The 27,227-nt window shown below is 38.2% G+C and overlaps 2 protein-coding genes across 3 annotated transcripts in view; one reads left to right on the forward strand and one right to left on the reverse strand.

The window, feature by feature from the left end:
• Ofd1 (OFD1 centriole and centriolar satellite protein) overlaps window positions 1–27,227 on the reverse strand; it is an 81,420-nt gene that overhangs the window by 15,386 nt on the left and 38,807 nt on the right. For both annotated transcript variants that reach the window (XM_027432787.2, XM_027432786.2), the window contains 12 exons: window positions 27,086–27,184; window positions 24,418–24,618; window positions 21,616–21,684; window positions 21,503–21,533; window positions 18,652–18,759; window positions 15,992–16,128; window positions 8,779–8,952; window positions 7,389–7,495; window positions 4,964–5,083; window positions 3,481–3,554; window positions 2,063–2,154; window positions 589–778 (listed from right to left, as the gene is read on the reverse strand). In XM_027432787.2, coding sequence (XP_027288588.1) covers window positions 589–778; window positions 2,063–2,154; window positions 3,481–3,554; window positions 4,964–5,083; window positions 7,389–7,495; window positions 8,779–8,952; window positions 15,992–16,128; window positions 18,652–18,759; window positions 21,503–21,533; window positions 21,616–21,684; window positions 24,418–24,618; window positions 27,086–27,178 — 1,396 coding nt within the window. In that variant the 5' untranslated portion in view covers window positions 27,179–27,184. The remainder of the gene's footprint in view (window positions 1–588; window positions 779–2,062; window positions 2,155–3,480; window positions 3,555–4,963; window positions 5,084–7,388; window positions 7,496–8,778; window positions 8,953–15,991; window positions 16,129–18,651; window positions 18,760–21,502; window positions 21,534–21,615; window positions 21,685–24,417; window positions 24,619–27,085; window positions 27,185–27,227) is intronic.
• Window positions 10,145–10,331, forward strand: LOC100767204 (60S ribosomal protein L39). Its single transcript, XM_027432792.2, has one exon. It carries the CDS (start codon window positions 10,169–10,171, stop codon window positions 10,322–10,324), a length of 156 nt encoding a protein of 51 aa, XP_027288593.1. The 5' UTR covers window positions 10,145–10,168; the 3' UTR covers window positions 10,325–10,331.

A 27,227-nucleotide genomic window follows, 5' to 3' on the forward strand; every position in this document is an offset into this window, starting at 1 on the left:
CCACAAATAAGGCTGATGGTGCTCTTCATTTGGGTCACCTAAGAGCCCCATTAATAAAGTGTGCCTTATGTAGGGTAATCATAAAGAACAGTGCAGTAGAAACAGAGTCACACTGTTAGTGATCCCTTAGGACTAGAAGGCTTAGGAGAGGGAGAAATTCCCAGAAGTACAATGAGTAGGCACAGGCCCAGAGCACTAGTGGGAGGCCCCCCAGCAGGGACTGCAGGTTCTCTTGCCTGAGAGACACAGTATGTCCAGACTGGTGTACCTGGTGAGCAAGACTAAGAATAGAAATAACTACAACTTCAACTTCCTCTCCCTGCCTTGCTCCAAGTGCTTCCTGGCTCAACTGAGGCAACAGTCAGAGGGCATGAACCCTGAAGCCACCCATAGAGGCAGTTATTTAACAAATATTACTTAGAATGAAACTATGAATTATGCAAAAGCAAGCAAAAAGAAAGCAGCTGCAATATAAGGATCTTAAGATTCTCCCAACGTAAGCCCCCCTTACAGATAGGAAGATGTTCTATAATCCTGACCTACTGTAAGTTACAGAAACATGCAGATCAGAAAAAAAAAAAGACATACGGTCTAGGAGACGTAAGTTCTCATTCCTATTCTCTTCCAGTTGCTGTTTAAGTAATTTATTTTGTGCCTGAAGCTCCACTTTCTCTTCTTTCAGTAGTGAGTAATCACTCATCTCTTTCATTTTTTCATTCAGCAAGTGGTTTTGTTTTGACATTGCCAAAAACTGGGCTTTGACAGACTCTAGCTCCAGCTAAAATTGAAAAAGGAAAACTTATATCTGAATAACTTTCACAGCACTGCAAAGGTAAAGGCAGGAAGGCTGTCTGAATCTAAGCATCATAAATGAATAAATGACAGTGACTACCAGACAGAGGTCAGGCTCTCTGCACTGGTGATAAGCCAAGGCAAGCTCAGAACCTATATCAATAGACCTTTGTCCTATGAAGTAAGTAAAGAGTGTATGGTGAAAAAAAAAGTGTATGGTGAATGCAATTCCCAAATGTCACCAATACAACTGCACAACTTAACAAGACATTTAAAAAACATGAACAGATAAAAGGTGGAAACAATCTCTATTGCTGTGAGGTGCTTTCCTTTTCTTAGTCTTATATGTCCCATATCTGAATCTGAAAGTCTACACAGATCTCCTGGCTGAACTAGTAAATTCCACCTATAGTATATACTTCAGTTTGTTTTAGAAAGGGTCTCACTTAGCTCTGTTTGGCCTGGAACTCAGAGATCTGCTTGTATCCTGGGTGCTAAGATAAAATGTGTACAGCACTACACCCAGCTACAATCTCCTTTAATTACCTTAAAGTTCTAGTTTTGTCCATTACATGACAAGCAGTATAGTACCAGTGGCATGTAAAAACTTTACCTTACTTTGTCTAAAAAAAATCTGTAAGAGAATGATGTAGTGATAGAAAATTTTAATTGCTACCAATGGAATAGAACAGGCTAGGATAGAAGCTAAGATATACTGGCCATCTGTTATGGGTAGTTCACCCAACTCACCCAACAATCATGCATTGTTAGAAATATCTCCAAGATTATACTCACAGAATTTGCCAAAAGGCACATAAGCAGTAAGGGAGGGAGACATGATTTGAGCAGCAGGACTCTTAGATTCAAGCTCTTTTTCTATGTCTCTGTGTGCCTCTGCTTGAAATTAGAACCTACTGAATTCTAACTTCAGGTATCACCTTCTTAATCATAAAGTAATCAGCCCAAGCACTTCGAAAGGCCTAAGGGGATGGAGAGAGAGTCCAGTGCTACGAGCACTGACTGTTCTTCCAAAGGACCTGGGTTTGATTCCCAGCACCTACATGACAGCTAAGAACTCTCTGTAACTCCAGTTCCAGGGGATCTTATGCCCTCTCTTGCCCTCCAAAGGCACTGTATACACAGGCAAAATTCCCATAAACATAAAATAAAAATAAATAAATCTCAAAACACCCCAATGTTCTCTGTAAATAATAAATAGTATTAACTCTAACATCATTAAGGAAATTTAAAAAATGGGTTTAACAATTACCTCAACTTCTTTCATACGATTTACAGATTTACTGAGTTCCTCCTTTTTGGAATTAATAATTGTGAGCTCCTCTTGCAAATGAATAGTTTTTTCTAGGGAATAAAAAAGAACCAGTTAAATAGTGATTTCCTACTGAACGTAAGAGACATTTAATAATTTGTGGCCATTCTATGAGACCTAATCACCATTGTTTCATAGAGTAAAGCAACAAGTGTATAAGTCAAAAGCTGAGTGAGCAAATAAGAAATAAGGCCCATTACGCAACATGTGACAAATCACATGTCATATATGTGGTGAAATTCCTAGTACATGCAAACCAGCTATTCCATCTGGGAAGGACATGGACCTACTAACAGAGCCTACTTTCCTTAAAAAGCAAAGACGTCTGTTTTTCTTCTGTAGTTTGTCCATTGTTTAACACAAAAGTCCATGCAGATAATATCAGAAGGAAATTCAATAAATTTAACTACACAATAGTGCTAAACTACAAGAGATGCATCTGCTTCTATAAGACATGAGCAAAAGGAGCCACATAGTTGGTATCTAGTCAATAGCAAGTAAGCAGCTCTGGTTTACTTCAAAAAGTGTTTGAAATTTCCAAAGTTCATATTCTTTTCACTATTTCCTACAAATATATTAAAATGTAAAATATCTGAAAATTGAAAACTTACTCAACTTCCAGTGTCTGAGGTCAATATAAACTTGAGAACTATGAAACCTGGTCATAGAGGACAGAGAAAGTAAAATTTCCTATAATGGGGCTGGAGAGATGGCTCAGTGGTTAAGAGCACTGGCTGTTCTTTCAGAAGATCTGGGCTCAATTCCCAGCACCCACATGGCAGTTAACAATCTGTAACTCCAGCTCCAGGGGATCTGTCTCTCTCTATTGGCCTCCACAGGCATTGTATGCACATGGCATACAGGCATATGTGCGGGCAAAACACCCACACACATGAAACAAAAATAAATAAATATTAAAAAATAAATTAAAAGCCAGTGAAATGGACCAGTGGGTAAAAATACTTGCTCCTAAGTCTGAAAATTAATTTCAATGCTAGGGACCCACATGGTAGAAGGAAAAAGACCAAGTCTCATAAGTCCTCTGACCTTCACATAGCACACAAACCCCTCCCTCTGACAAATAACAGTAAATAAATGTTTTGTAAAAAGTGAGCCAGGTGGTGGTGGCTCACGCCTTTAATCCCAGCACTCAGGAGGCAGAGGCAGATGGATCTCTGTGAGTTCGAGACCAGCCTGGTCTATAAGAGCTAGTTCCAGGACAGCCCCCAAAGCCACAGGGAAACCTTGTCTCGAAAAAAACAAACAAAAAAAGTGAAAGCTATATTTAAAATATACAATAGATGTAACTTAGGAGGCAACCTATTTCAAAATTAAAACAAGGCAGCCACCCATATCACCTTTAGTCTTCCTTTCTTCTTCCAGTAGTTTATTTGTTCGAGCGATGTATTCATCCTTTAGTTCCAGTTGGTATCTGAGAATCAGAATGACTAAGATGAGGTTCTTGCCATCTCCCTCAAAAAGACCACTAACCCTAAGGTTTGTGGCCCAGCATACCTAAGAGTGCCAACATGGCTGAGGAGAAACTTCAAAGTCTCCGTTCTAAGACTAGGCAACTGAATTCTAAACATCAAAGGTTCAGTAAAACCCTGCCTCCAACCTGTAAATGTGGCCCTAAAACTCAATCACACAAAATGAAGGGTGGTATCATAGGGTTACTGAAAACAACTACTTTTCCACTGGTCTCAACTGGTACAGAGCGCATTAAAGAAAACAAAACAAAGGTTACCTAGCACACAACAAATTCTATGTCCCAGAGATGGCAAGGCAGTCACTTGTAATCTGCCTGCACAATCTCCCTTACCCCAACCAGGAAAAGAACTTTTGCTCTTAGGGCTTATGTACAATTGAGAGCCTACTGTTATTTTATCCACATCAGTAATAGCAAAAGAGATGTTTCCATGGAATTTGACATTTTTTTTTCATTTATCACTAGCCAGAGATGGATGAAAAAAAGACAAACCCTCCTGCGATGAACATCTTCCACCCTTACATTTGCTGAAACCAAAGACAAATATTAAAAGTTATTAGGTGGAACATATACAAATGCCACTAGAAAAGCTGCCATCCAACTGTCTTTGCTCTGGGATTCTAGTTACTGGCACATAAAATTCAGACTAGAGAAAAGCTAAAATACCTGGGCATGATGGCACACATCTGCTATCACTGAACTTGGGAGCCTAGAGCAGGAGAGTCAAGAATTTTGAGTCAACCCGAACCACATAGCAAGAAGCAGGAGGGAAGGAGTGTGAACCAAAGTAACCATGTCTGTCATATTTTCCTTTCCCTATATCACCTTTTGCTTCATATAGTTCACTTTAGTTCCTTTTTGATTCTGGCTTTACAAAGCACATACATGTTCATGGTCAAATTCTACCTTAAGTAGTTTATAAATTGTTACTGACATTCATCTCAATGGCAGCATGAGAAAGATGAATAAAGTGATTAGAATTTCAATTTTACAGCTAATCTGCTACACAAGCTAAGCAAGTTATATGATGCCCTAAAGTTAAAGGTAATAAATATACAATATAATACATATTTACATATGCAAAGTTAAAGTAAATCTCAAGCCCTCACAGCCAGAAAAGCCATGAATAAGAGCAGTTGATGTAATCTACACCTAGTCTCTACACTAGATACTTTAAAACCATCCTAATTCAAGTATTCATCCGAAAGGTTTGATTGTCATAGAAAATAGTTTTTGTTCCATCACTAAGCTTTGTCATGTAAATATTAGCCTTACAGACATCACCAGTTTTGGTCACATTTTTACCAACTTAATTCAAACATATTAGTTCTTTAAAAATGACAAACAATTACTTTAAAAGTTCAGTTTTGAGCTTCTGATCATAGGTCTCCTCAATGTTCTTTAGATTCTGTTCCCGTCTCTGAATAGCCTCAGCCTCACTTTTATTTTTCTCTTCTTGCAGCTTCTGGGTCCTGAAATGAACAACAACAACAAAATATAAAATAAACAAAGTACAATATTTAATGTAACAAATTAGAAGAAAAATGTTTGTAGGACAACAGGACAGAAGTCTTTCTACATCTTACAAACTGATCTAGTTACAGTGTATCAGAACTAGGGAGGGAGCAGGACAGGGGCATCTGGCTTAAAGACGCAAGAAGGAGTCAAGGCCAAAGTAGTTTCTTCTCTAACTAACACTTAAAAACTGGCTAGGAGAGTAGTGTAAAGGAACTTATTGCCAAGCCTGTGTTCCACCCCCAGGATCCATATCCACATGGTAGAAGGAAAGAACTGACTCTCACAGGTTGTCCTCTGACCTCCATGTGTGCACTGCTGTGGCATACACTCACCATCACACATCAATAAATAGAATGATTTTAAAATTAAACACACGTACAAAACAAGCAAACTGGTTACATTATGACCACAGAGCCCATGCCTATAATCCCAGCACTAGACAGGTAGAAGCAGAAGGATCATTACAAGTTCAAGGCCAATATGGTCTGCATAGTGTGTTTCATGTTAGCCAGGGCTAAAAAATGAGACTATATTTCAAACTAAAACAAAAATCTAGTTATAGATGGTGAAGTTATAGATAGTTATAGAGGTGAAGAATTATGTTATAAAACACAAACAAATGTTATCTTACATACACAACTGTTTTTTTTAACAATACCTATTACAACTGTTGGATCTAATTCACTAGCCCATAGATACTAAAGGTCGAAGATCTGCTTTCAACACTTAATCTATTGACTAAATACTGAAGAGAGTGGATGGAGGGACTTAAGGAAAGAAGGAGGGAAAGAGGGAGGTAAGGGAAGTCATATCCTTGCTATACATTTACTCAACAAGGTCTTCTTAGTGAGACTAGGTGAGCAGAACAAGCAGTTCTCCACTTTCCAGGGTGCTGCAGAGAGCAAGCCATTCTCAGAACTACCCAAAGCTCACTGGTCCAAGAACTGGATAAAAGCTCCAGGCGTTGGCATCAGCACCCTCTGCTGGCTAACCTGGAAAGTACATTCAATTGACCTGAATGCTTAGGAGGGCAGAGAAGAAGTGGAGGTAAAAGGTTGGGTAGAGAAAAAATCAAATGATCTGGGCCTACAGAAGTGAGAAAACACCACCAATGAAAACAGTGACAGTTTCTTTAACGTACTAGACTCCTAGAGTACTTACTGAGTGCTAACAGCTGATTCTAACTGAGAAAAAAAGGTTATATATACATACTACAGATGGTGAACTTGCTAGCAGTCCCAGGTAAAAGCTGAAGGATGAAGCATTCTGAGCACTTAGAAAATGTTAAAGTAGCATCCCTGTCCCCATCACGAGAAATGTTTCCATGACAAGCTAAGTTAGAACAGACTTCCTTACTGGAGTACAAAGTAGATAAATGGAGCAGGCCAGGATGCCTGAAGTTCCAGTACATATATGAAACTATTAGGTCTGATAATGGAAGGTAGCACACAATCTGTTGAAGCATTAGGAGTACCTCCAAGTTGTCTAGCCTAAAGGCAGTCTGATAGAAATATTTCATCATGGTGCCCAACTTGTAATCTAATAGTTTACAAGGAAAACTCTAAGCTTCCCCGCCCCAAGCTGTACTCTAAATCAGCTGATGTCACCTTCACAGCCAGGAACTCTCTCTCAAAAGTTTATTTTGTTTTGTTATTAGGAAAGGTATTAACAACATGAGAAATAGCTCCATCCATGACAAGTCAAGCCAGACTATTGTATTTCCTTTTTGGAATACAGAACAGGTAAATGTAGCAGGTCTGAACACCTAATTCAAGTATCCAGGTTGGCTTAGAACTTACCATAGAGCTTGAGCTGGTCTCAAACTCATGGAAACCATCCTGTCTTACCCTTCCAAAGTGCTGGGATTACAGACATGCACTACCATACTAGGCTTGTATTTGGCTGGGGAGATGGCTCAGTAAATAAAGTGTTTGCTATGCAAGCATGAGGACCTGAGTTCAGAGCCCCAATATCCATATAAAAGCTAGGCATGGTAGGGGAGATGAAAGAAATACATGGATGCACAGAGCTTGCTGTCCAGCCAGTCTAGTCAATCAATGAGCTTCAGGCCAACCAATGAAAGACCCTGTAAAATATAACCAGTGAGTGATGAAGATAACTGACTTCTGACCTTCACAGGCACATATGGGTGAATGCACCTGCATATACCCATGAAGACACCCCCCCCTCAAAATAGGCTAGAAAATTTAGACATTATACTTGAGTTTTTCATATCCAAAAAGAACATGTATTACTTACAATTCAAATGCTTCAATTCTTTCCTTCAGCTCTGCTTCTCTACCTCTAAGCAAATCTATGTCATTTAGTAGAAGTTGTCTTTGAGCATAAATTTCTTTCGTTTCAATCTGCATAGGAAAGCACTTATTTTTAGCAAGCAAGCAAAATAAAATAAAAACACTGGAAGTCAGATGTTGCTTCCTAAACTCTAGAGCACAATGAAACTGACAAATATTTAGAGTAACAATTTCTCTTTGCAGAAATGTCAATCAAGATTTACTTTTTAAATCTGTATTATATTTGCAATGAATGGTAAACTACACTGTGCCTAACATCCCTAGTCTAGTTCTTTAACACCCCTCCTATTTCCTTACTAAAATTTGATAAGTTCTTCAGCAGGAAAACTTTAAACATGTACAGTCAGTAATGAATAGAATCTCCATGGCGATTGAAGATGGTTCCTAAATGTTTCAGTTAGCGGGCTCAGGTGAACTCCCTAGTGAATAGGCTGGGTCATCCTATCACAAGGCAGAAAAGTTGTCACAATTTGGTTGAGAGAGAGAGAAACAATCTCATGAGGATGTAATGATCTCACATTTTGAAAACTTTCTGACAACTCTGGATGCACACTGAAAAGAGTACTGCAAGTCCTATTTGGCTGAAGACATGCTCTTAGCAAGCAAACAGGTTTTCCTGAAGGAAATCTCTGCCTGAAATGTGACTAGGCTACTCTGAACACAGCCTCTCAGACCCTACTCCTGGACCACTCTGAAACTGCCATGTATCCTTATTTCCCCTAGGATGGGGGCCACTCACCTTCTTCCCTGTTTCTCTTTGCCCTCTTCACCCCCTAGCAGAGCCCCAAGATCTTTAATTCTTGAGGCTGCCTTTCGCAAATTAAATTAAGCTTGGCAAACAACATTCCTCAACCACTGCTACTGTTACACCCTCATGGAAAGGGATGAACAGATGGCTCAGAAATTATCAATCCTCCCCAAAGCCAGATCAGAGAAACCTCTTGTCCAAGCACATGGTTTGGTTTTCACTGTTAGGCTGCTGCCTAAGCTGGGTATTGCAATGGTATCATCCTCTCTGCATTAAAGAGCTGCTCCCCGTCATCCATAGCAACTATTTACCCCCAGCCTCTCCTAAAACCCACTCTCCAATTTGCCTGACAAGATACATGCTGTTTGCTGAGTGGCTCCTAATCACAATATGGAATTCTCTCCATTTCTTTCTTTTCTGCCCCACAGAACAAAGTCTACATGAGCTTGTCTGAACTCACCCTTCTCTTTGCACTCTTGACAATAGTTATAACTGTTCCTCCAGAGTTGTCCTTGCTGGATCTTAAATGAAGCCTACTAACACCAGCAGGACACAGCCACCCAGTAAATTATTCCCAAATTATTACCTCTCGGTGTTTTTTAATTCTTTCCAGGGTGTTCTTTTCCTGAGAAATGAGGGCTTCATTTTTTGCTTGATAAATTCTTTCAAATTCATTCCGGAACTCAGCCAATTCCTTTTCATACTTTCTTTTCTCTTCCATCTTAACTTTTGTTATTTCAGCTTCTCTAAAATACTTCAACTATGAATTGAGTACAAAAATTGAAAATAGTAAAAAAAAAACTCATTAGGTTTTAATAATAATGTTCTGTCCAAATACATCTTTAATCCATCTTTAGTGTTATCTTTATTGTCCTATAGGATTCGGTCAAAAGTGTGAAAAGATGCCACCAATGGTGATTTTAAAATGTGCGTATCAGGCTCTTCCTTCCCCCTCCACCAGCCTGACCCCTACCGAGATGAGTGTACCCTCTGCTCCTGCCCTATCCCTGCCCAACATCCCATTCACCCAGGATCTCTCTGGGCCTGCACCTGCTTAGAGTAGACCCGCCCAGGCAGGAAGGAGCTCCCTGAGTCTGGAAACACCTCACTTTTCCTTCTCCCTCGGCCACCGGCCGGACCCCTACCGAGTGAGGAAACTACCAGGATAGGCAAGACTATCCAGAGCTGCAGACTGAAGTCTTGGCCCACACACACCACCAGGTGACAAGAGGAGATAGAGAGACCCCACCTACACCCACTGGAAGAATACATGGGAAGAAGACAGAATAAGAACACACTCAACAACAGAAAGACCAATGCGACACCACCAGAATCTAGGGACTCCACACCAGCAAGATCTGAAAAGCCCAACACAGAGGATGAAGAAGAGATGGACCTCAAAAAGTATCTTAGGAAGATGATAGAGACCTTTAAAGAGGAAACAAGAAAATCCCTTAAAGAAATAGAAGAAGAAACAAGCAAAAAATTACATGAAATGGAGGAAAAGACAAACCAAAAAATTCAAGAAATAAACAAATCTCATACAGAATCTAAAGAAAGCCAAGAGAAAACAACCAAACAAGTGAAGGAAGCACTGGAAACAGTTCAAGGCATGAAAGCTAAAATAGAAACAATAAAGAAAACACAGAATGAGGGGATGCTGGAAATAGAAAGGCTGGATAAACGATCAGGAACTAAAGATGAGAGTATAACCAATAGAATTCAAGAGATGGAAGAGAGAATCTCAGTTGTTGAAGACTCGCTAGAGGATATACAGTCATTGACCAAAGAAAATCTCAAGTCCAACAAATCCCTAACACAAAATATCCAGGAAATATGGGACACTGTGAAAAGGCCGAACCTAAGAATAATAGGTATAGAAGAAGGTGAAGAAATACAGCTCAAAGGTACAGAAAACGCTCCTCTTCACCTTTCCTTTGCCATCATGCATCGTACGCCTGAGTTGGCTTCTCACCATGTCTTCTCACAAGACTTTCAGAATCAAGCGATTCCTGGCCAAGAAACAAAAGCAAAATCGTCCTATTCCTCAGTGGATTTGGATGAAAACTGGTAACAAAATCAGGTACAACTCCAAGAGAAGACACTGGAGGAGAACCAAGCTGGGCCTGTAAGGATTCACACAATCAATGGCAAGACTTGAGAGTTTGTACTGAATCACGGTCAATGGTCAACGCATTGTATGTTGCCAGATGGAGTTCAACATTTTAAATCTAAAGACTTGGTCATGTTTAAGCTGGGAATAAGTCTAGTAATAAAAAATTTAGAGCCTTTCAAACTGCAAAAAAAGGTACAGAAAACATATTCAACAAAATCATAGAAGAAAACTTCCACAACCTACAGAAGGATATGCCTATGAAAGTACAAGAAGCTTACAGAACACCAAACAGACTGGACCACAAAAAGCAGCCCCCCCACACACACATAATCAAAACACCAAACCTACAGAATAAAGAGAAAAATATTAAGAGCAGCAAAGAAAAGAGGCCAAGTAACATATAAAGGAAGACCTATCAGAATCACACCTGACTTCTCAATGGAAACTTTGAAAGCCAGATGATCTACAAACTCTGAAAGCCAGAAGATCTTGGATAGATACCCTACAAGCACTAAGGGAGCATGGATGTCAACCCAGACTACTGTACCCAGCAAAACTTTCAATCACTATAGATGGAGAAAACAAGATATTCCATGACAAAACCAGACTTAAACAGTACATATCCACAAATCTAGCACTACAGAAAGTTCTGGAAGGAAACCTCCAACCCAATGAAGATAACTACACTCACAAAAACATAGGCAATAGATAATCCAATTTTACGAAACACAAAAAGATACAGGAGGGCGATATCCACACACAATGACACCACCAACAATAAATCCAAAACAAACAATAACCAACAATCAATGGACATTAATATCCCTCAATGTCAATGGTCTTAACCAGCCTATAAAAAGATACAGGCTAACAGAATGGATATGAAGACAAAAGACATCTTTCTGCTGTAAACACACCTCAACTCCAAAGACAGGCGTTACCTCAGAGTAAAGGGTTGGGGAAAGATTTTCCAATCAATGGGCCCAAGAAACAAGCTGGTGTAGCAATCCTAATATCTAACAAATTAGACTTCAAACTAAAATCAAACAAAAGAGATGAAGAAGGGTATTTCATATTCATCACAGGAAAAGTCAAGATGAAGAGACTTCAAGATGAAGTCTCAATCCTGAACATCTATGCCCCAAATACGAAGGCACCCACATTTGTAAAAGAAACATTACTAAAGCTTAAACCACACATAAAACCACGCACACTTATAGTAGGATACTTAAACACCCCGCTTTCACCACTAGACAGGACCGCCAGACAGTAACTTAACAAAGAAACAAAGAATCTAACAGAAGTTATGACCCAACTGGGTTTAACAGATATCTATAGAACATTCCATCCAAACACAAAAGAATATACCTTCTTCTCAGCGCCACATGGAACCTTCTCGAAAATTGACCACATGGTTGGCAACAAAGCAAACCTCCACAAATACAAAAGTATTGAAATAACCCCCTGTATCTTATCAGATCACCATGCTTTAAAGTTGGAATTCAACAGCAATACAAATTGCAGAAAACCTACAAACTCGTGGAAATTGAGTAACACCCAATTGCACCATTCCTGGGTTGAGGAAGAAATAAAAAAAAGAAATTAAAGACTTCCTAAAATTTAATGAGAATGTTGATACAACATGCCCAAACTTATGGGACACTCTGAAAGCAGTGTTAAGAGGAAAGTTCATAGCACTAAGTGCCCACATGAAGAAACTGGAGAATAGTCACACTAGAGAATTGACAGAACAACTGAAAGCTTTAGAGCAAAAAGAAGCAAACTCACCAAGGAGGAGTAGACGCCAGGAAATAATCAAACTGATGGCTGAAATCAATAAAGTAGAAACTAGGAAAACATTACAAATAATCAATGAAACAAAGAGTTGGTTCTTTGAGAAGATCAACAAAATAGACAAACCTCTATCCAAACTAACCAAAAGGCAGAGAGAGCACGCTAATTAACAAAATCAGAAACGAAAAGGGGGATATAACAACAGACCCTGAGGAAATCCAGAGAATCATCAGGTCATACTTTGAAAACCTATACTCCACAAAATTCGAAAATATAAAGGAAATGGACAACTTTGTGGCTAGATATCACTTACCAAAATTAAACCAAGAAGAGATAAGCAGTTTAAATCGACCTATAACCCCTAATGAAATAGAAGCAGTCATCAAAAACCTCCCAACCAAAAAAAGTCCAGGGCCAGATGGCTTCACTGCAGAATTCTACCAGAAATTCAAACAAGAGCTAATACCAGTACTCCTCAAATTGTTCCACACAATAGAAGCAGAAGGAACATTGCCAAGCTCTTTTTACAAGGCTACATTCACTTTGATACCAAAGTCACACAAAGATACAACTAAAAAAGAGAACTACAGACCAATATCCCTCATGAACATCGATGGAAAAATACTCAACAAAATAGTGGAGAATAGAATCCAAGAACACATCAGAAAAATCATCCACTATGATCAAGTAAGCTTCATTCCAGGGATGCAAGGATGGTTCAACATATGAAAATCCATCAATGTAATCCACCATACAAACAAACTGAAAAAGAAAAACCACATTATCATCTCACTAGATGCTGAAAAAGCCTTTGACAAAATCCAACATCCCTTCATGATAAAGATCTTGGAGAGAACAGGAATAACAGGAACATATCTAAACATGATAAAAACAATATACACCAAACCAACAGCCAACATCAAAATGAATAGAGAGAAACTCAAAGTGATTCTTCTAAAATCAGGAACAAGACAAGGCTGTCTACTCTCTCCATATCTCTTCAATATCGTACTTGAAGTTCTAGCTAGAGCAATAAGACAAGAAAAGGAAATCAAATGGATACAAATTGGAAAGGAAGAAGTCAAACTTTCACTTTTTGCAGATGATATGATAGTCTACATAAGTGACCCGAAAAACTCTACCAGGGACCTCCTACAGCTGATCAACACCTTCAGCAAAGTAGCAGGATACAAAATTAACTAAAAAAAATCAGTAGCCCTACTATATACAATGAGATAAATGCAATGAGAAAGAAATCAGACAAACATCACCCTTCACAATATCCACAAGCAACATAAAATATCTTGGGGTAACACTAACCAAAAAAGTGAAAGACCTGTACAGTAAGAACTTGAGTCTTTAAAGAAAGAAATTAAAGAAGATACCAGAAAATGGAAAGATCTCCCATGCTCTTGGATAGGTAGAATCAACATAGTAAAAATGGCAATCTTGCCAAAAGTAATCTATAGATTCAATGCAATCCCCATCAAAATCCCAACACAGTTCTTCACAGAACTTGAAAGAACAATACTGAACTTTATATGGAAAAAAACAAAAAACCCAGGATAGCCAAAACAACTCTGTACAATAAAGGATCTTCTGGAGGCATCACCTTCCTTAACTTCAAGCTCTATTATAGAGCCATAGTTCTGAAAACAGCTTGGTATTGGCACAAAAATAGACAGACCAATGGAATCGAATTGAAAACCCTGATATTAACCCATACATGTATGAACACCCGATTTTCGACAAAGATACTAAATCCATACAATGGAAAAAAGAAAGCATCTTCAACAAATGGTGCTGGAACAACTGGATTCGGAAATGCAGATGATTGCATGTCCATATCTGTCACCATGCACAAAACTTAAGTCCAAATAGATCAAAGATCTCAACATAAATTCAGCCACACTGAATCTTCTAGAAGAGAAAGTGGGAGATACCCTTGAACGAATTGGTACAGGAGACTGCTTCATGAACATTACACCAGTAGCACAGACATTGAGATCTACAATTAATAAATGGGACCTCCTGAAACTGAGAAGCTTCTGTAAGGCAAAGGACACAGTAAGACAAAACTACAGCCCACAGAATGGGAAAAGATCTTCACCAACCCCACATCTGACAGAGGGCTGATTTCCAAAATATACAATGAACTCAAGAAGCTAGCCACCAAAACACCAAACAATGAAATTAAAAAGTGGGGTGCAGAACTAAATAGAGAATTCTCAACAGAGGAATCTGAAATGGCTGAAAGACACTTAAGAAAGTGCTCAAAATCCTTGGCCATCAGAGAAATGCAACTCAAAACAACTCTGAGATACCATCTTACACCGGTCAGAATGGCTAAAATCAATAACACCAATATCAATCTATGCTAGAGAGGATGTGGAGAAAAAGGGACACTCTTCCATTGCTGGTGGGAGTGCAAACTTGTACAGCCACTTTGGAAATCATTATGGCTGTTGCTCACAAAAAATGGGAATCACTCTACCTCAAGATCCAGCAATTCCTCTCTTGAGCATATACCCAAATAGTGCATGTTCATACAACGAGGACATATGTTCAACCATGTTCATAGCAGCATTGTTTGCAATAGCCAAAACCTGGAAGCAATCTAGATGCCCCTCAACTGAAGAATGGATGGAGAAAATGTGGTACATTTATACAATGGAGTACTACTCAGCAGAAAAAAGCAATGGAATCTTGAAATTCGCAGGCAAATGGATGGAACTAGTAGAAACCATCCTGAGTGAGGTAACTCAGTCACAAAAAGACAAACATGGCATGTACTCACGCATATATGAATTTTAGACATAGAGCAAAGGATTGCCAGCCTACGATCCTCTAAGCGAAAAATGCATGGACCCCGGAGAATGGGAAGGGGCAGGATCTCCTGAGCTAATCGGGAGCATGAGGGTAGGGGAGAGGAAGCTGCCAGAATGAGAGGAGGAGAAGAGGAGGGGAGAGGAGGAAATGGAAGAGCAGAAATGTTTAGTTGGGAGAAAATTAGAGAAGAGCAGGATGAGAGATACCATATCAGAGGGAGCCATTATAGTTCTGAGGAGAGATCTGGCACTAGAGAGATTTCCTGAGATCTACAAGGATGACACGAACTGACAATCTAGGCAATGGTGGACAGGATAACCTAAACGTCCTTCCCTTATAATGAGACTGATGACTACTTTTTATGCCATCTTAGAGCCCTCATCCAGTGGCTGATGGAAGCAGAGGCAGACACCCACAGATATACACTGAACTGAACTCTGGAACCCAGTTGCAGAGAGGGAGAAATGAAGATCAAAGGGTCCATACCAGGCTGGTGAAACCCACAGAAACAGCTGGCCTGAACAAGAGGGAGCACATGGACCCCAGACTGCTGTCTGGGAGGCTAGCATGGGACTGACCCAGACCCCTGAACATGATGTCAATGAGGAGGCCTTCACACTCTATGAGGCCCCTGGAAGGGGATCAGTATTTTTCCCTGGTGTAAGAAGGGACTTTGAGAGCCCATCCCATGTGAAGGGATGGTCTCTCGGCCTGGACACATTGGGGAGGGCCTATGCCCAGCCCAGGATGATGTGGTGGACTTTGAGGAGCCCCCCATGGAGGGCTCTACCCTGCCTGGGGAGTGGAGGGTGGAAGGATGGGGTGGGGGACAGGTGGAGGTGGGGAAGGGGTTGGGCCGGGGAGGGTAGGGAGAGGGAGAAGGGATTGACATGTGAAGCAAGCTTGTTCCTAATTTGAACTAATAAAAAAATGTGCGTATCAGGATAGTACTCCATTATTTAATAAAAAGTTTTAGATGTTTCCCCACATAGCTAAGATTAAGACAGTAGAAGACAAGTGGGAGTAGCTCTCATTAACAGCAGAAAGAACTACAGCTTACCTTTTGACACATTTCTACCTGAAGCTGGTGTTGTATTTCTTTCTTATATTCATTTAACTTTGTCTCTAAAGATTCTAGCTTGGGACGGTGAGGAATGGCATCTGCAAATTCATCATCGATAAGCTGAAACTTCTCGGCTATTAAAAAAAATAACACAGCCAATTAGGAAATATAAAATCAACTCAGGTATTTAAGAGGCCCAAAGAATACTATACTAAAAGGGAAGTGTAGAGATGTCTGCTACCTACTTTGAAATACATTAAAAAACTAAGATGGATAAGTGGACAGATAAGTAATAAACAAGTATAACACAAATTTTACAGCCACATCTATGTAAGCAAATATTCCCTATAACATTGTTTCAATTGTCTGCATGTTTGCAAATGTCGATAATAAATTGACAAGTACAAATCAATCAATCTCTTCTCAGTTTCTAAGTGCAGAGACCTTTGGACTTGGATTACTGTTGACACATGTTCAAAACAAAGACTTTAAAAGCGTAAAAACTATGTACTTTAACTCTCGCATTCTACAGATAAGGAACAAACGACCATAGAGTTTGAGTGACTTCCAAAGGTTTAAGCAACTACAACACAACCAAGTCCAACTCAAGTCCTGACAACTTTCTCATGCCAGATCTTTCCAGGAGGCCCTTAGCCCTCAAACCAACCAGAATATGTAAAACAACCATGAAGCAGAGGGTAAATCTAAATATGCAGGACAATCCCATGCACAACAGCACACACGGGAAGAAAGGAATAGCAGGAGTAGATTAAAATATTGAGTGTTTGCGGCAGGCATAATTGTGAGCATGTTTTTCTAGCCATTCCATTTATTTTTCAATGAGCCATAACCACAAAGTCTGACACAGGACTTTCTAGCCACATGTGGTCACTGAGTATTTGACATGAGATCAATTTGAATTGAGATGTGTTTTAGTGAAAACACCCTACATCTCCAGGATTTGCTACAAAAAAAATGTATGTGAAATATCTCATTAATAATTTTATACTGAGTACTTGCTAAATATCTTGAATGTTTGGGGTTAAATAATGAAAATGAATTTCACTTGTTTCGTTTGATCTTTTTAAATGTAACCACTAGAAAATTCAAAATTATCTATGTGCTTTGTATTACTGGAAAGCTCTCCTTTGCAATTAGCACAATATTTTAATGGTATTAAAACTATACTTAAGAAACTAATTGTAGAATATATCTTTGTAAATGATGAATTCCTTATCTTCCTACAAGATAAAGGCACTATTAATTGAGGATGAGCCAAAAAGGAGGGTAAGCATATAAGTAACTGCTTTCCATCTCTTTTGACAAAACCAAAAGATAGTGTCTAGCTTGCTTTCTATAGCTGTGACAAGCACCATGACCAAAAGCAACTAGAGAAGAAAAAGTTTTATTTTCAGCTTTTACTCTAGATCACAGTACATTACTGAGGGAAGTTAGGCAGGAACTCAAACAAAAACACAGAAGCAAGGCTTACTGCCTTGTTTCCTAGCTCATAATACTAGCTTTTATAGACAATTTAGGACCCTTCCTAAGTGATGGTGCTGCCCACAGTGGGCAGGGCCCTTGGATATCAATCAAAATAATTCTCCACAGACATACCTGTAGTCCAATCTGATGGAGGCAATTGTTCAATTGCGGGTCCTTCTTTCTAGGCAACTCTAGGTTGTGTCAAGTTGACAATAAAAACTGGCCAGCACAGGTAGGAGAAGGATACTATACAAAGGTGCAGACAATGACTTCTCTAACTCTTTGAAGTGCAAACAGTTTGTAACATACTGTGGTGGTTTGAATAGAAATTCCTCCCTTCCCATAGGCCCATATATTTGAATGCTTAGTCACCAGGGAGTGGCATTATTTGAAAGGATTAGAAGGTGTGGCCTTGTTGGAGTAGGTATATCTTAGCTGGAGGTAGTATGTTTGGGAGGAGGGCTTTGAGGTTTCAAAAGCCCAAGCCAGGCCCAGTGAGTGGCTCTCTTTCTCTGCCTGCAGTCTGTGGATCAGGGTGTAGAACTCTCAGCTAGTTCTCCAACACCATGTCTGCCTGTGTCTGACAATGGATCTCTGAAACTGTAAGCCAGCCCCAATTAAATGCATTTCCTCACAATAATAGAATACTGGCCAAGACACATACTAATTTAATGGCTATAAAATACGGTTAGAGAAGATATGACATGAGTTTCCTAGTTAAAAGAGGTTAAACTCCACAAGTAAGAATAATTGGCATCCTGGCATGACTGGCCAGTATAGCCATGGCCTTCAGAAGGGTAGATTGTGACAGTGGAAAACAATTCCTGGTCCCTCCAGCAACACAATTCCAGACAAAAATGAATTTCCTTGTCACCTACATACAGACAGCACTTTTCCAGATCAGGGAAAAAAAATCATATAGTATCATAAGTAAGTTAATTTTCTTCTTCCAAAAACAAAACAGGGCCAAGTGATGTGGTACACATCTATAAATACCAGCATTCACAGGAGGCAGAAATAGTACAATCTAAAGTTTGAGGCTAGCTCTGTCTATACAGTGAGTTCAAATCTAGCCAGGGCTATATAGTGAGACCCTGTTTGAAAAATAATAAGGTAAAAACAAAATAATAACAAGATACCTAACAGAATTGAAGTAAGAAGGCTATAATTACCTAGGGATACCTTGCTAGGAAATGTGGCACTTGTCTGTGTTTCCATATCACAGCTCTCTTTAGCTTGATGATATTCTGCCAGTTCCTTTAAGAAACTCATAAGAAAACCTAAAAAAAGCATAGCATACATAGTTTTGTTTCAGAATATCATTCAACCATTGCTTTATTGCTGTTTATGAGTCTTGGTTTATAACATCATTTGATTACCAAGGAGAGGTCTTTCTGAGCATGATATAAACCTTAAAAGGAATACAGAGATTGCTATTACCACAAAAATTATAAATTTATATATGGCATAAAATAAAGTCAAAAGACAACTGATATATTGGAAAGATTCTGTAATACAGATAGGCTTATCATAATGTCAAAGAACTCTTAACAAATCAGTAAAACAAAACATTAGGAAAAGACACGGACAAAGTTCACAGGAAGAAAATGTAAATGGAAAATAAATACCTTTTAAATGCTAAATACACAGAAACCCATAAATAAATGAAAATAACATAAAAGACCACATTTTCTGCATAACATTGCTAAGATTAAATTGCTGGTGTCAAGTGTTGTCATGGGAATCTAAGAGAGCAATTTGTCAGTGGTCCTATATATTCCAAATGTACATTATTTTAACCTAGTCATTTTGAGTTTATACTGCTGTACTAACTTTCAATAAGGGCACAAAATGGGTATCATGCACGATTACTGCTTCTCATAGCAAAAACTCAAACAACTAATTCTCCATCAATAGGGAGTAAAATATGTTCTTTAAAAATGGTCTGAACAGTTGAAATATTCCTGTTCTATCAGCCAAGTTACAATCTTTTATCCCTCTCTACTAAAGATATTAAAATTCTACTCCCATAACTGTAACTCCCTTTACATCAACAGAGCCACATGGAACCCTCACAACTTCCTCTTACAAACACATCACTCCCTATCTAAAAATCACAAACTAACTAAATTCTTAGTCATAATGAGAGTCAGTTCTCTTTCCACCATGTAGATCAGGCTTGGCAACAGGCACCTTTATGTGCTGACCCATCTTGCTGGCCCAAATTCCCATTCTAAGAATAAGAAAGTTGGCTCTTACTATGTATTAGCTATACACTTAACTGCAATTTCACGATTATAACTAAGTCCTCCCATATAAGTAACTATCACCTATAGCACAGTCCAATTTCTTCAGCTGCTAGGCTCCACTATTACAGAGTTAAGAAACTCAGCACTCTCCAAGACCAAGTGAGAACATGACAGTAACACTGTTTGGCCACAGTCTACATTCCATCTAGAGATCATCTAATATCCTCAATTTGAATTGTAGCTCTCCTTATACTGATTTTTTTGCCAAAATTAACAAAATAGTAAGCAAAGAGCTCTATCCAAATTTTGGTACTTGGATGCTTAACACAACTGCTACTCAGTTTCTCTGACTACCAGAAATGTTACCAGATTAAGATGGTAACAGCTGTTAAATCAGATGTTTTCTGAACCAGAAATATGTAAGTAGATTATGATGGAATTATGGGCAACAATCTTTTAAGGATAACATAAATAGCTATAGTAAAGTGGATTGTTTCTAAATATTGTTTCAAGCTCTGAATTTCATTCTCAATATTTTGGCAACAGGTATTAGTGGCATAGTTTAGGCCAGTGTGTTCTAATATATCAGCCATGTGGGCAACTGAATTTAAATTCAACTAAAACCAAGTTCACTGTTCAGTCACAGTAGTCCCATTTCAGGTAACTCATAAACTTAGTGGCCACCACATAAGACAGCAGAAATAGGCATCTCCATCAAAACCAGAGTTACCCTAATAGCGCACTGCCTTGGAGTTCAGAATATAGTTTATCTAGTCATTTATTTAGCAGTATGAAATAAAAGTGTCTTTTTTATTTTATATAATAATTCACTTGTATTTAGATTGGCCAACACTATTTTGTAATACAAACTGATCCAGCTACAGCCTTGGAGAGATGTTTCACTCTGGAATGAAGGGTCAGTGGCCATAATGAAATTCAGTAGGAATGATCTATATTGCAGGAAGCCTTGTAAGCCAATTTACTTACCCACTGCAAACATCACTTTCAAGAGACATGGCAATTAAGTCAAAGACTAAAAGGCAAGTGGAAAGTAGACACGCTAATATTTGCTCATTAAGTTCCAAGCTTATGAATATCTTAGCAGGGATGGCAAGACAAAAGTCCAAACACAAAAGGACCACTGTGGCACATGTCACAGACTACTTAAAAAGACCAAAAGGTTACCTATCAGTGGCAGCTACGTTGCCAGTTTATATTCAAGACACAAAGCCCATTATTAAGTCTAAAGCATGGTCTGGCAACCTTAGTAACAATATACAATATGAAAGGCCATTATCGTGGACAGGGTTGAGGTAATTTATCAAGGATGTATAAAAACTTAACTTATAAAAAAGCATTGATATTTTAAAGAAACTACTAATACATTTAACACTTCATAAATTATCTCTGGGAAACATATATAATATACAAAAATATTCAGCTCATGTTACTAGTTTTTTTTCCATGGGGAGGGGAGATATTGTGTAAATGTTCTAAACAGTAGGTATTGTATAAAGAGTATTTTCATTTGCTAGTTGAGTTCTTGACTACCTAAGACTTATTAAAAACATAGAAATATGGGGAAAATAAAGTATTTTTTCAAAATAATATGAACAACTGCTTATTTAAAAGCAAGCCATGGTCAGCAAGGAAAATCAAATGTTTTAATGCTAAGTAAATTTCCTATTCTTCTCCCTAATAACCACAAGCTATTTTTGTAAGAAAAAGCATATAAAAAGACCTTGTTATTCTCCACAAAGATGAAGTCTCCTACCTTTTTTGTTTTCTTTATCAAATCCTGAAATCTGTTAAAAGAAAATATTTCACCTTTATTAAATTACTCATTTATTAGTAGCAAATCAAAGTAGACCATAAAAACAATCTTACCAGTGATTTGTAAAGACTGGATGAAGGGTTGATTCTAATGAGCTGTAATAGATCCTGCATAGTAAATACCTTCAAGAGAGGGGGGAAAAAGATTAAGCATCCCAATTTGTATACCAATAAGTTCAATTAATTATGATATACTACTGAATATACAATTAAAACTCATGTTAAATTTAGAATAACATAAGTAAACTAATAATGCAAAAATAAAGCTTTTATGTTGTCAATAAGTTACAATAAATATATGGAGGTCAGAAGGATCAAATAATTTGCTTTTTAAATTACATTAATTTATTTTTGTGTGTACTGGAAGGACATGAACATGTTATGGTGTATATGTGGAGAGCAGAGGACAATTTACAGGATTTAGCTCAATCCTTCCACTATATCAGACCTAGAACTCCAAATCAGGACTTCAAACCTTGGTAGCAAGTGCCTTTATCTGCTGAGTCATCTTGTCTGTCCAGATAAATTTTTTTAAATCTATTTCTTTTTATTTTATTTTTTAAAGATTTATTTATCATGTATACAGTGCACGCCAGAAGAGGGCACCAGATCTCATTACAGATGGTTGTGAGCCACCATGTGGTTGCTGGGAATTAAACTCAGAACCTCTGGAAGAGCAGTCAGTGCTCTTAACCCCTGAGCCATCTCTCCAGCCCCAGATAAAATATTTTTAACTAAGTAATTAACCTCCCAATACAAACAGGATTGGAAGAAATTATTAATGCTTTATAGATGACACTTGGCTATCTGCTGAACCAGTGGATTTATGAATTTCAGGGTCTTTACAGTTATTTCAAAATGTAAATAAACTCCAGGCTTTATTAGTCTGCAACTATGAATAACTACTGTGTGCCTGAAATACTTTTAATCACACACCTATTCTTGACATATATACTTCTACTAAAGTATGTATTGTGTACTAGCTATACCCTTAGAACACTGATACCATGTTATTTTCAAGTGGTTTCCCTTTAAAGAAAAAGTTCTGGTTGGCATTTACGTTATTAGAAACTATTAATGTTATGAACTTGTTTAATAATTACTGAAGGAGTCCTTGTCGGTATCGTACAGAGAAGCAAACTGCACAAAGAGATGGAAATGAAAACCTGGTAAAGATTGACTTCATTAACCTGGATCACACTTCAGGAGGTCTAATAACAGGTAGTTTATTCCCAATGTATTTAAGCCCAATATAATCTGGAAGGAAATTTCCTGATGTGATACAATCTCTGGTGCAAAGGAAGCATAATTACACTGAAACTCAACTTAGGGTACATGTCATTTCTTCCAAGAAGAAGGGTTCTAGAGATATACTACTTGTACTAGCCTTAAGTGCCTAAGGATCTGGCCTGGTCTCTACAGTCTTGGTTGTAGAAACTTGATATGGCCTGGTCCAACAGATAATGCAAATCACCTGGCTGTTAATCACTTCTAATTATCAGCTTTCTGGTTGGAAGAACAGGTTTTTCATTTTTCCAATTGGAAAGACAATCCTGTAGGCTTAACATTCCTGGTTTCTCTGGAGGTCTGTGGGCTCAAGGTCCTTCATGCTATGCCCCAACATATTACTATAGTTACATAACTATTACACAGTAATCACAATGTAAAATGTGTCATTAGAAAGAAGATAAGCTAAAAATGAATTCCTGTTTTAAGACAGGGTCTCACTATTTATACGTGGTTGGCCTGGATTCACCAAGCTGGCCTAAAACTTGGGATTCTCATGTCTGTCTAGAGCTGAGATTACAGATGTGTGGCCCCATGCCTAGCTTAAGTAATAAATTATCCTGACAAGTTTAATATAGTTGTTAATAAAGTATAGCATGTTTAAAGTTCAACCTTTCATCAGAATACTGACATTGTTCTTATGTCTTAAAACTTTTGGACAATTACAAAACAACAAAAAAAACAAAAACACACAGATACAACACCAGGAATGAATCCTAATGTAAAAGATACTCAACTGACAATTAAATGCCAATTTGGAATAATTGACTACAGCCAATGTATCCCTAGATGAAAAATGATAGTGTAGGACTCTGTGCATGGGGGAAGGATAGAGAATATATGAAAACTATTTTCCACTCAATTGTGCTACAAACCTAAAACTATTCCAAAAACAGAATTCTATTTTAGACAATATACAAGTTCTGAGAATGTTAAATAGTACTTTAAAATAATTAATAAAATGTGACTTTATGTTCAATGGTGACAAGAACTAGTTAAAATTATTAGAGTGGTAAACCATAAGACATGTGCTTTTAAAGTTGGGAACTTTATAGATTTTCTTAAATTGTGTATTTTGTACTAATGTTAACTACAAAGCAGAGAAACACTTGCAGTAATCTAAAGGAAACACATGTTAGAAATCAAGATGTTCTGTCCTGCAATGCTATTTAAAAGCTACTCACCTTGGGCAAATCACTTCACCAATCTACATTCTGAGTCATCATTTGTAACACATGTGCTCCCTACAGTGTTCCTAACACTGTACCAGTTTCACAGTGAACATTGCAAAAATGGCAGTTACCAGTATAATTTAAACCACATGGACTGTAACATCACTTTAACCCCAAAACATTTAGTGATTCCACACATCACTATTTTACAAAAGACTGAAATACCAAAGTGTTAACAACAGTCATATTTAGTACTAATTTGTTATCTAACAAATAGATTTGTGCAGGGATGATATGAATCAAAGATGAACAAAAAATAAGCCTAGACACTCAAGGGACAAGTAGAGTAATATGAAGTACTTCACAGTTATTAGAGGAAGAAACTATCAGAATTTACCTTTTCTTTTGCCAAACCACTTTCTGGGAAGAAAACAGAAAGTGAATATTCATAGCCACATCTTTGTAAGTGATCTGCCACCAGGGAGTTAGAAGCACCAATTAGGAGAGCACTCCCTTCCACTGGAATGGATGGAGGCTTCACTTCTCCACTCAATACAGGATGCATCAATTCATGAATTAGCTGATTTCGGAGTTGTGTCTAATGTGAAAATTTTTTAAAAAAAGGAAGACAAAATGAGATACATTTCACATTCACAATAGAAACAAACACAGATCTGTCATATTACTTGAACTCTTTCTTTCATTTTCAAAATGACTCTAGATCCATGGGCAGAAGGTAGGAAGCACTTTCTTCACAATTTGTCTTATCCTTCAGTGAACTTGGGCAAAAACTTTCTTTCCCCAGCTTCCAAGCCCACTGTCTATAGACCATAAGTTGACTTCTCTAAAAGCAATTTCAGCTGCTTATCATCAGGAAATCAAGCCAAGGGGAAAATTCTGCCACTTCATCACAAATGTGGATTGTGGCAGTATAATTCAAATAAACTGGGAAATTCAAGGTCATCCTTGGCTCTATAAATAGTTCAAGGCCATTCTGGGCTACAAAGACCCTGTCTCAAAGAGTAGTTAAAAGTACCTGTTACAGCAGGGCGTTGATGGCGCACGCCTTTAATCCCAGCACTCGGGAGACAGAGGCAGGCAGATCTCTGTGAGTTAGAGGCCAGCCTGGTCTCCAGAGCGAGTGCCAGGATAGGCTCCAAAGCTACACAGAGAAACCCTGTCTTGAAAAACCAAAAAAAAAAAAAAAACCGTTACAGATCGGATATACTGCTAAAAATGCTCACGCCCCAATGCATAATGGCACTGGCCTGTAACCCAGCACTCACCAGGCAGAGGCAGAAGGAACACCATACACTGGCCAAAACCTATTCATGCCTTTTTACTCAGAAATGGGATTTCTCTATGGTAGACAGAAAATGACAGGCACAATAAATCATGTATAGACTTTAGTAGAAGCTAAACATTCAATAGGTGACAGCTACCTAAATGACCTTTGACTAACCAGTATGAATCAGGTGTCACTGAAAACAAGGATTTCAAGCAACTTGAGGAAACAGGGAAAGGCCCATTTATATAATCTAAATTTTAAAATGATACACACACCTCATACCAGTTTGTGGTTATAAAAGATGGGATTTTTTTCCCTTCTGCTTTTTTTGTATTTTCTAGACAAGTCATATATTTTTATGAAGTTAATAAAACAATGAGTGAAGCCGGGTGGTGGTGGCACATGCCTTTAATCCCAGACTCGGGAGGCAGAGGGGGGTGGATCTCTGTGAGTTTGAGACCAGCCTGGTCTACATGAGCTAGTTCCAGGACAGGCTCCAAAGCCACAAAGAAACCTGTCTTGAAAAACCCCCTCAAAAAAAATTAAAACAATGAGTGGGAAAATCAGGCTCACCTTTCTTTTTTTAAAGATTTTATTTATTTATTATGTATACAACATTCTGCTTTCGTGTATATCTGCACACCAGAAGAGGGCACCAGATCTCATTACAGATGGTTGTGAGCCACCATGTGGTTGCTGGGAATTGAACTCAGGACCTCTGGAAGAACAGTCAGTGCTCTTAACCTCTGAGCCATCTCTCCAGCCCCTCACCTTTCTTTAATTTCCAATTTTAATGTAAAATATATTTCTGAAAGGTATATTATAATGAAACATTGAAATCACTCATTCCACACCTTGCTGTTACCTAAATTTAAGGTGCACGAATAGATATTTGCTATCTACATTAAACAGTCACATTTTAATATATTTCAATTTACTATTAGTGAGACAGGGTCTCACTATGCAGTCTTGGCTGACCTAGAACTGGCTATTTGGCCAAGGCTGCCCTCAAAGTCAGAGATGTGCCTGCCTCTGCTTCCCAAGTTAAGACATGTGACAACACACCTGGTCCGTTTCTCAAACTGTTACACAGTAAGCAGTAACTTCTTCATATTTTCTATGTAGTGTCATCCAAAAAGACTCTAAAATCACCTATTAATTCTGAAAAGTGTAAATCTAAGTTTTGGGTTTATTGCTTTTTAGTTAGCAAGGAATAGGTTTCATTTTTGATATTTTCATACATGTATGCTGTTGTACTCTGCTCATATTTACCTCCCTGTTACCCTCCCCAGTCCTGTCCTTTCCCAATAGTCCCCATTTTGCTTTCATTACATATATATATATATATATATATATCATGGTCAAACCTAGATTGTAAACAAGATTTGTAACAGCCAATTATTCTTTTTTTTTCCAGACAGGGTTTCTCTGTGTAATTTTGTAGACCAGGCTGGCCTCGAACTCACAGAGATCCACCTGCCTCTCCCTCCCAAGTGCTGGGATTAAAGACATGTGCCACAGCCATCACCCACAGCAACTTATTGTTATTACAATGCTTTCACTATACACATGTTATGTGCTACATTAATGTTAGTTCAATTAATCTATTATATGTTCGTTAAGATGACTGAAACGCAACATTTTCAAAATGTAACTCACCAATACAATCTATATTTTAGTAATTTATAAAGTGAAGCTCTGGGTGAATTTAAATGTGGAGCCTACTGTTAAAGGTTACACTTGTGAAACTAAGGACAGTCGTGCCTAAATCTGATACCTTAAGTGTGTCCAGTATACCCCGATCCTTAAACGTCTGGTATAGCTTTTTGCGCAGTTCATCTTGACTCAACACATCACACTTGAGGGACATGGCGGACTGAAAGAGAAAATGATGAGTTACCTAGAGGCAAAGGGGGACC

This window comes from Cricetulus griseus, chromosome X, assembly GCF_003668045.3.
Source record: "Cricetulus griseus strain 17A/GY chromosome X, alternate assembly CriGri-PICRH-1.0, whole genome shotgun sequence".
NCBI lineage: Eukaryota > Metazoa > Chordata > Mammalia > Rodentia > Cricetidae > Cricetulus > Cricetulus griseus.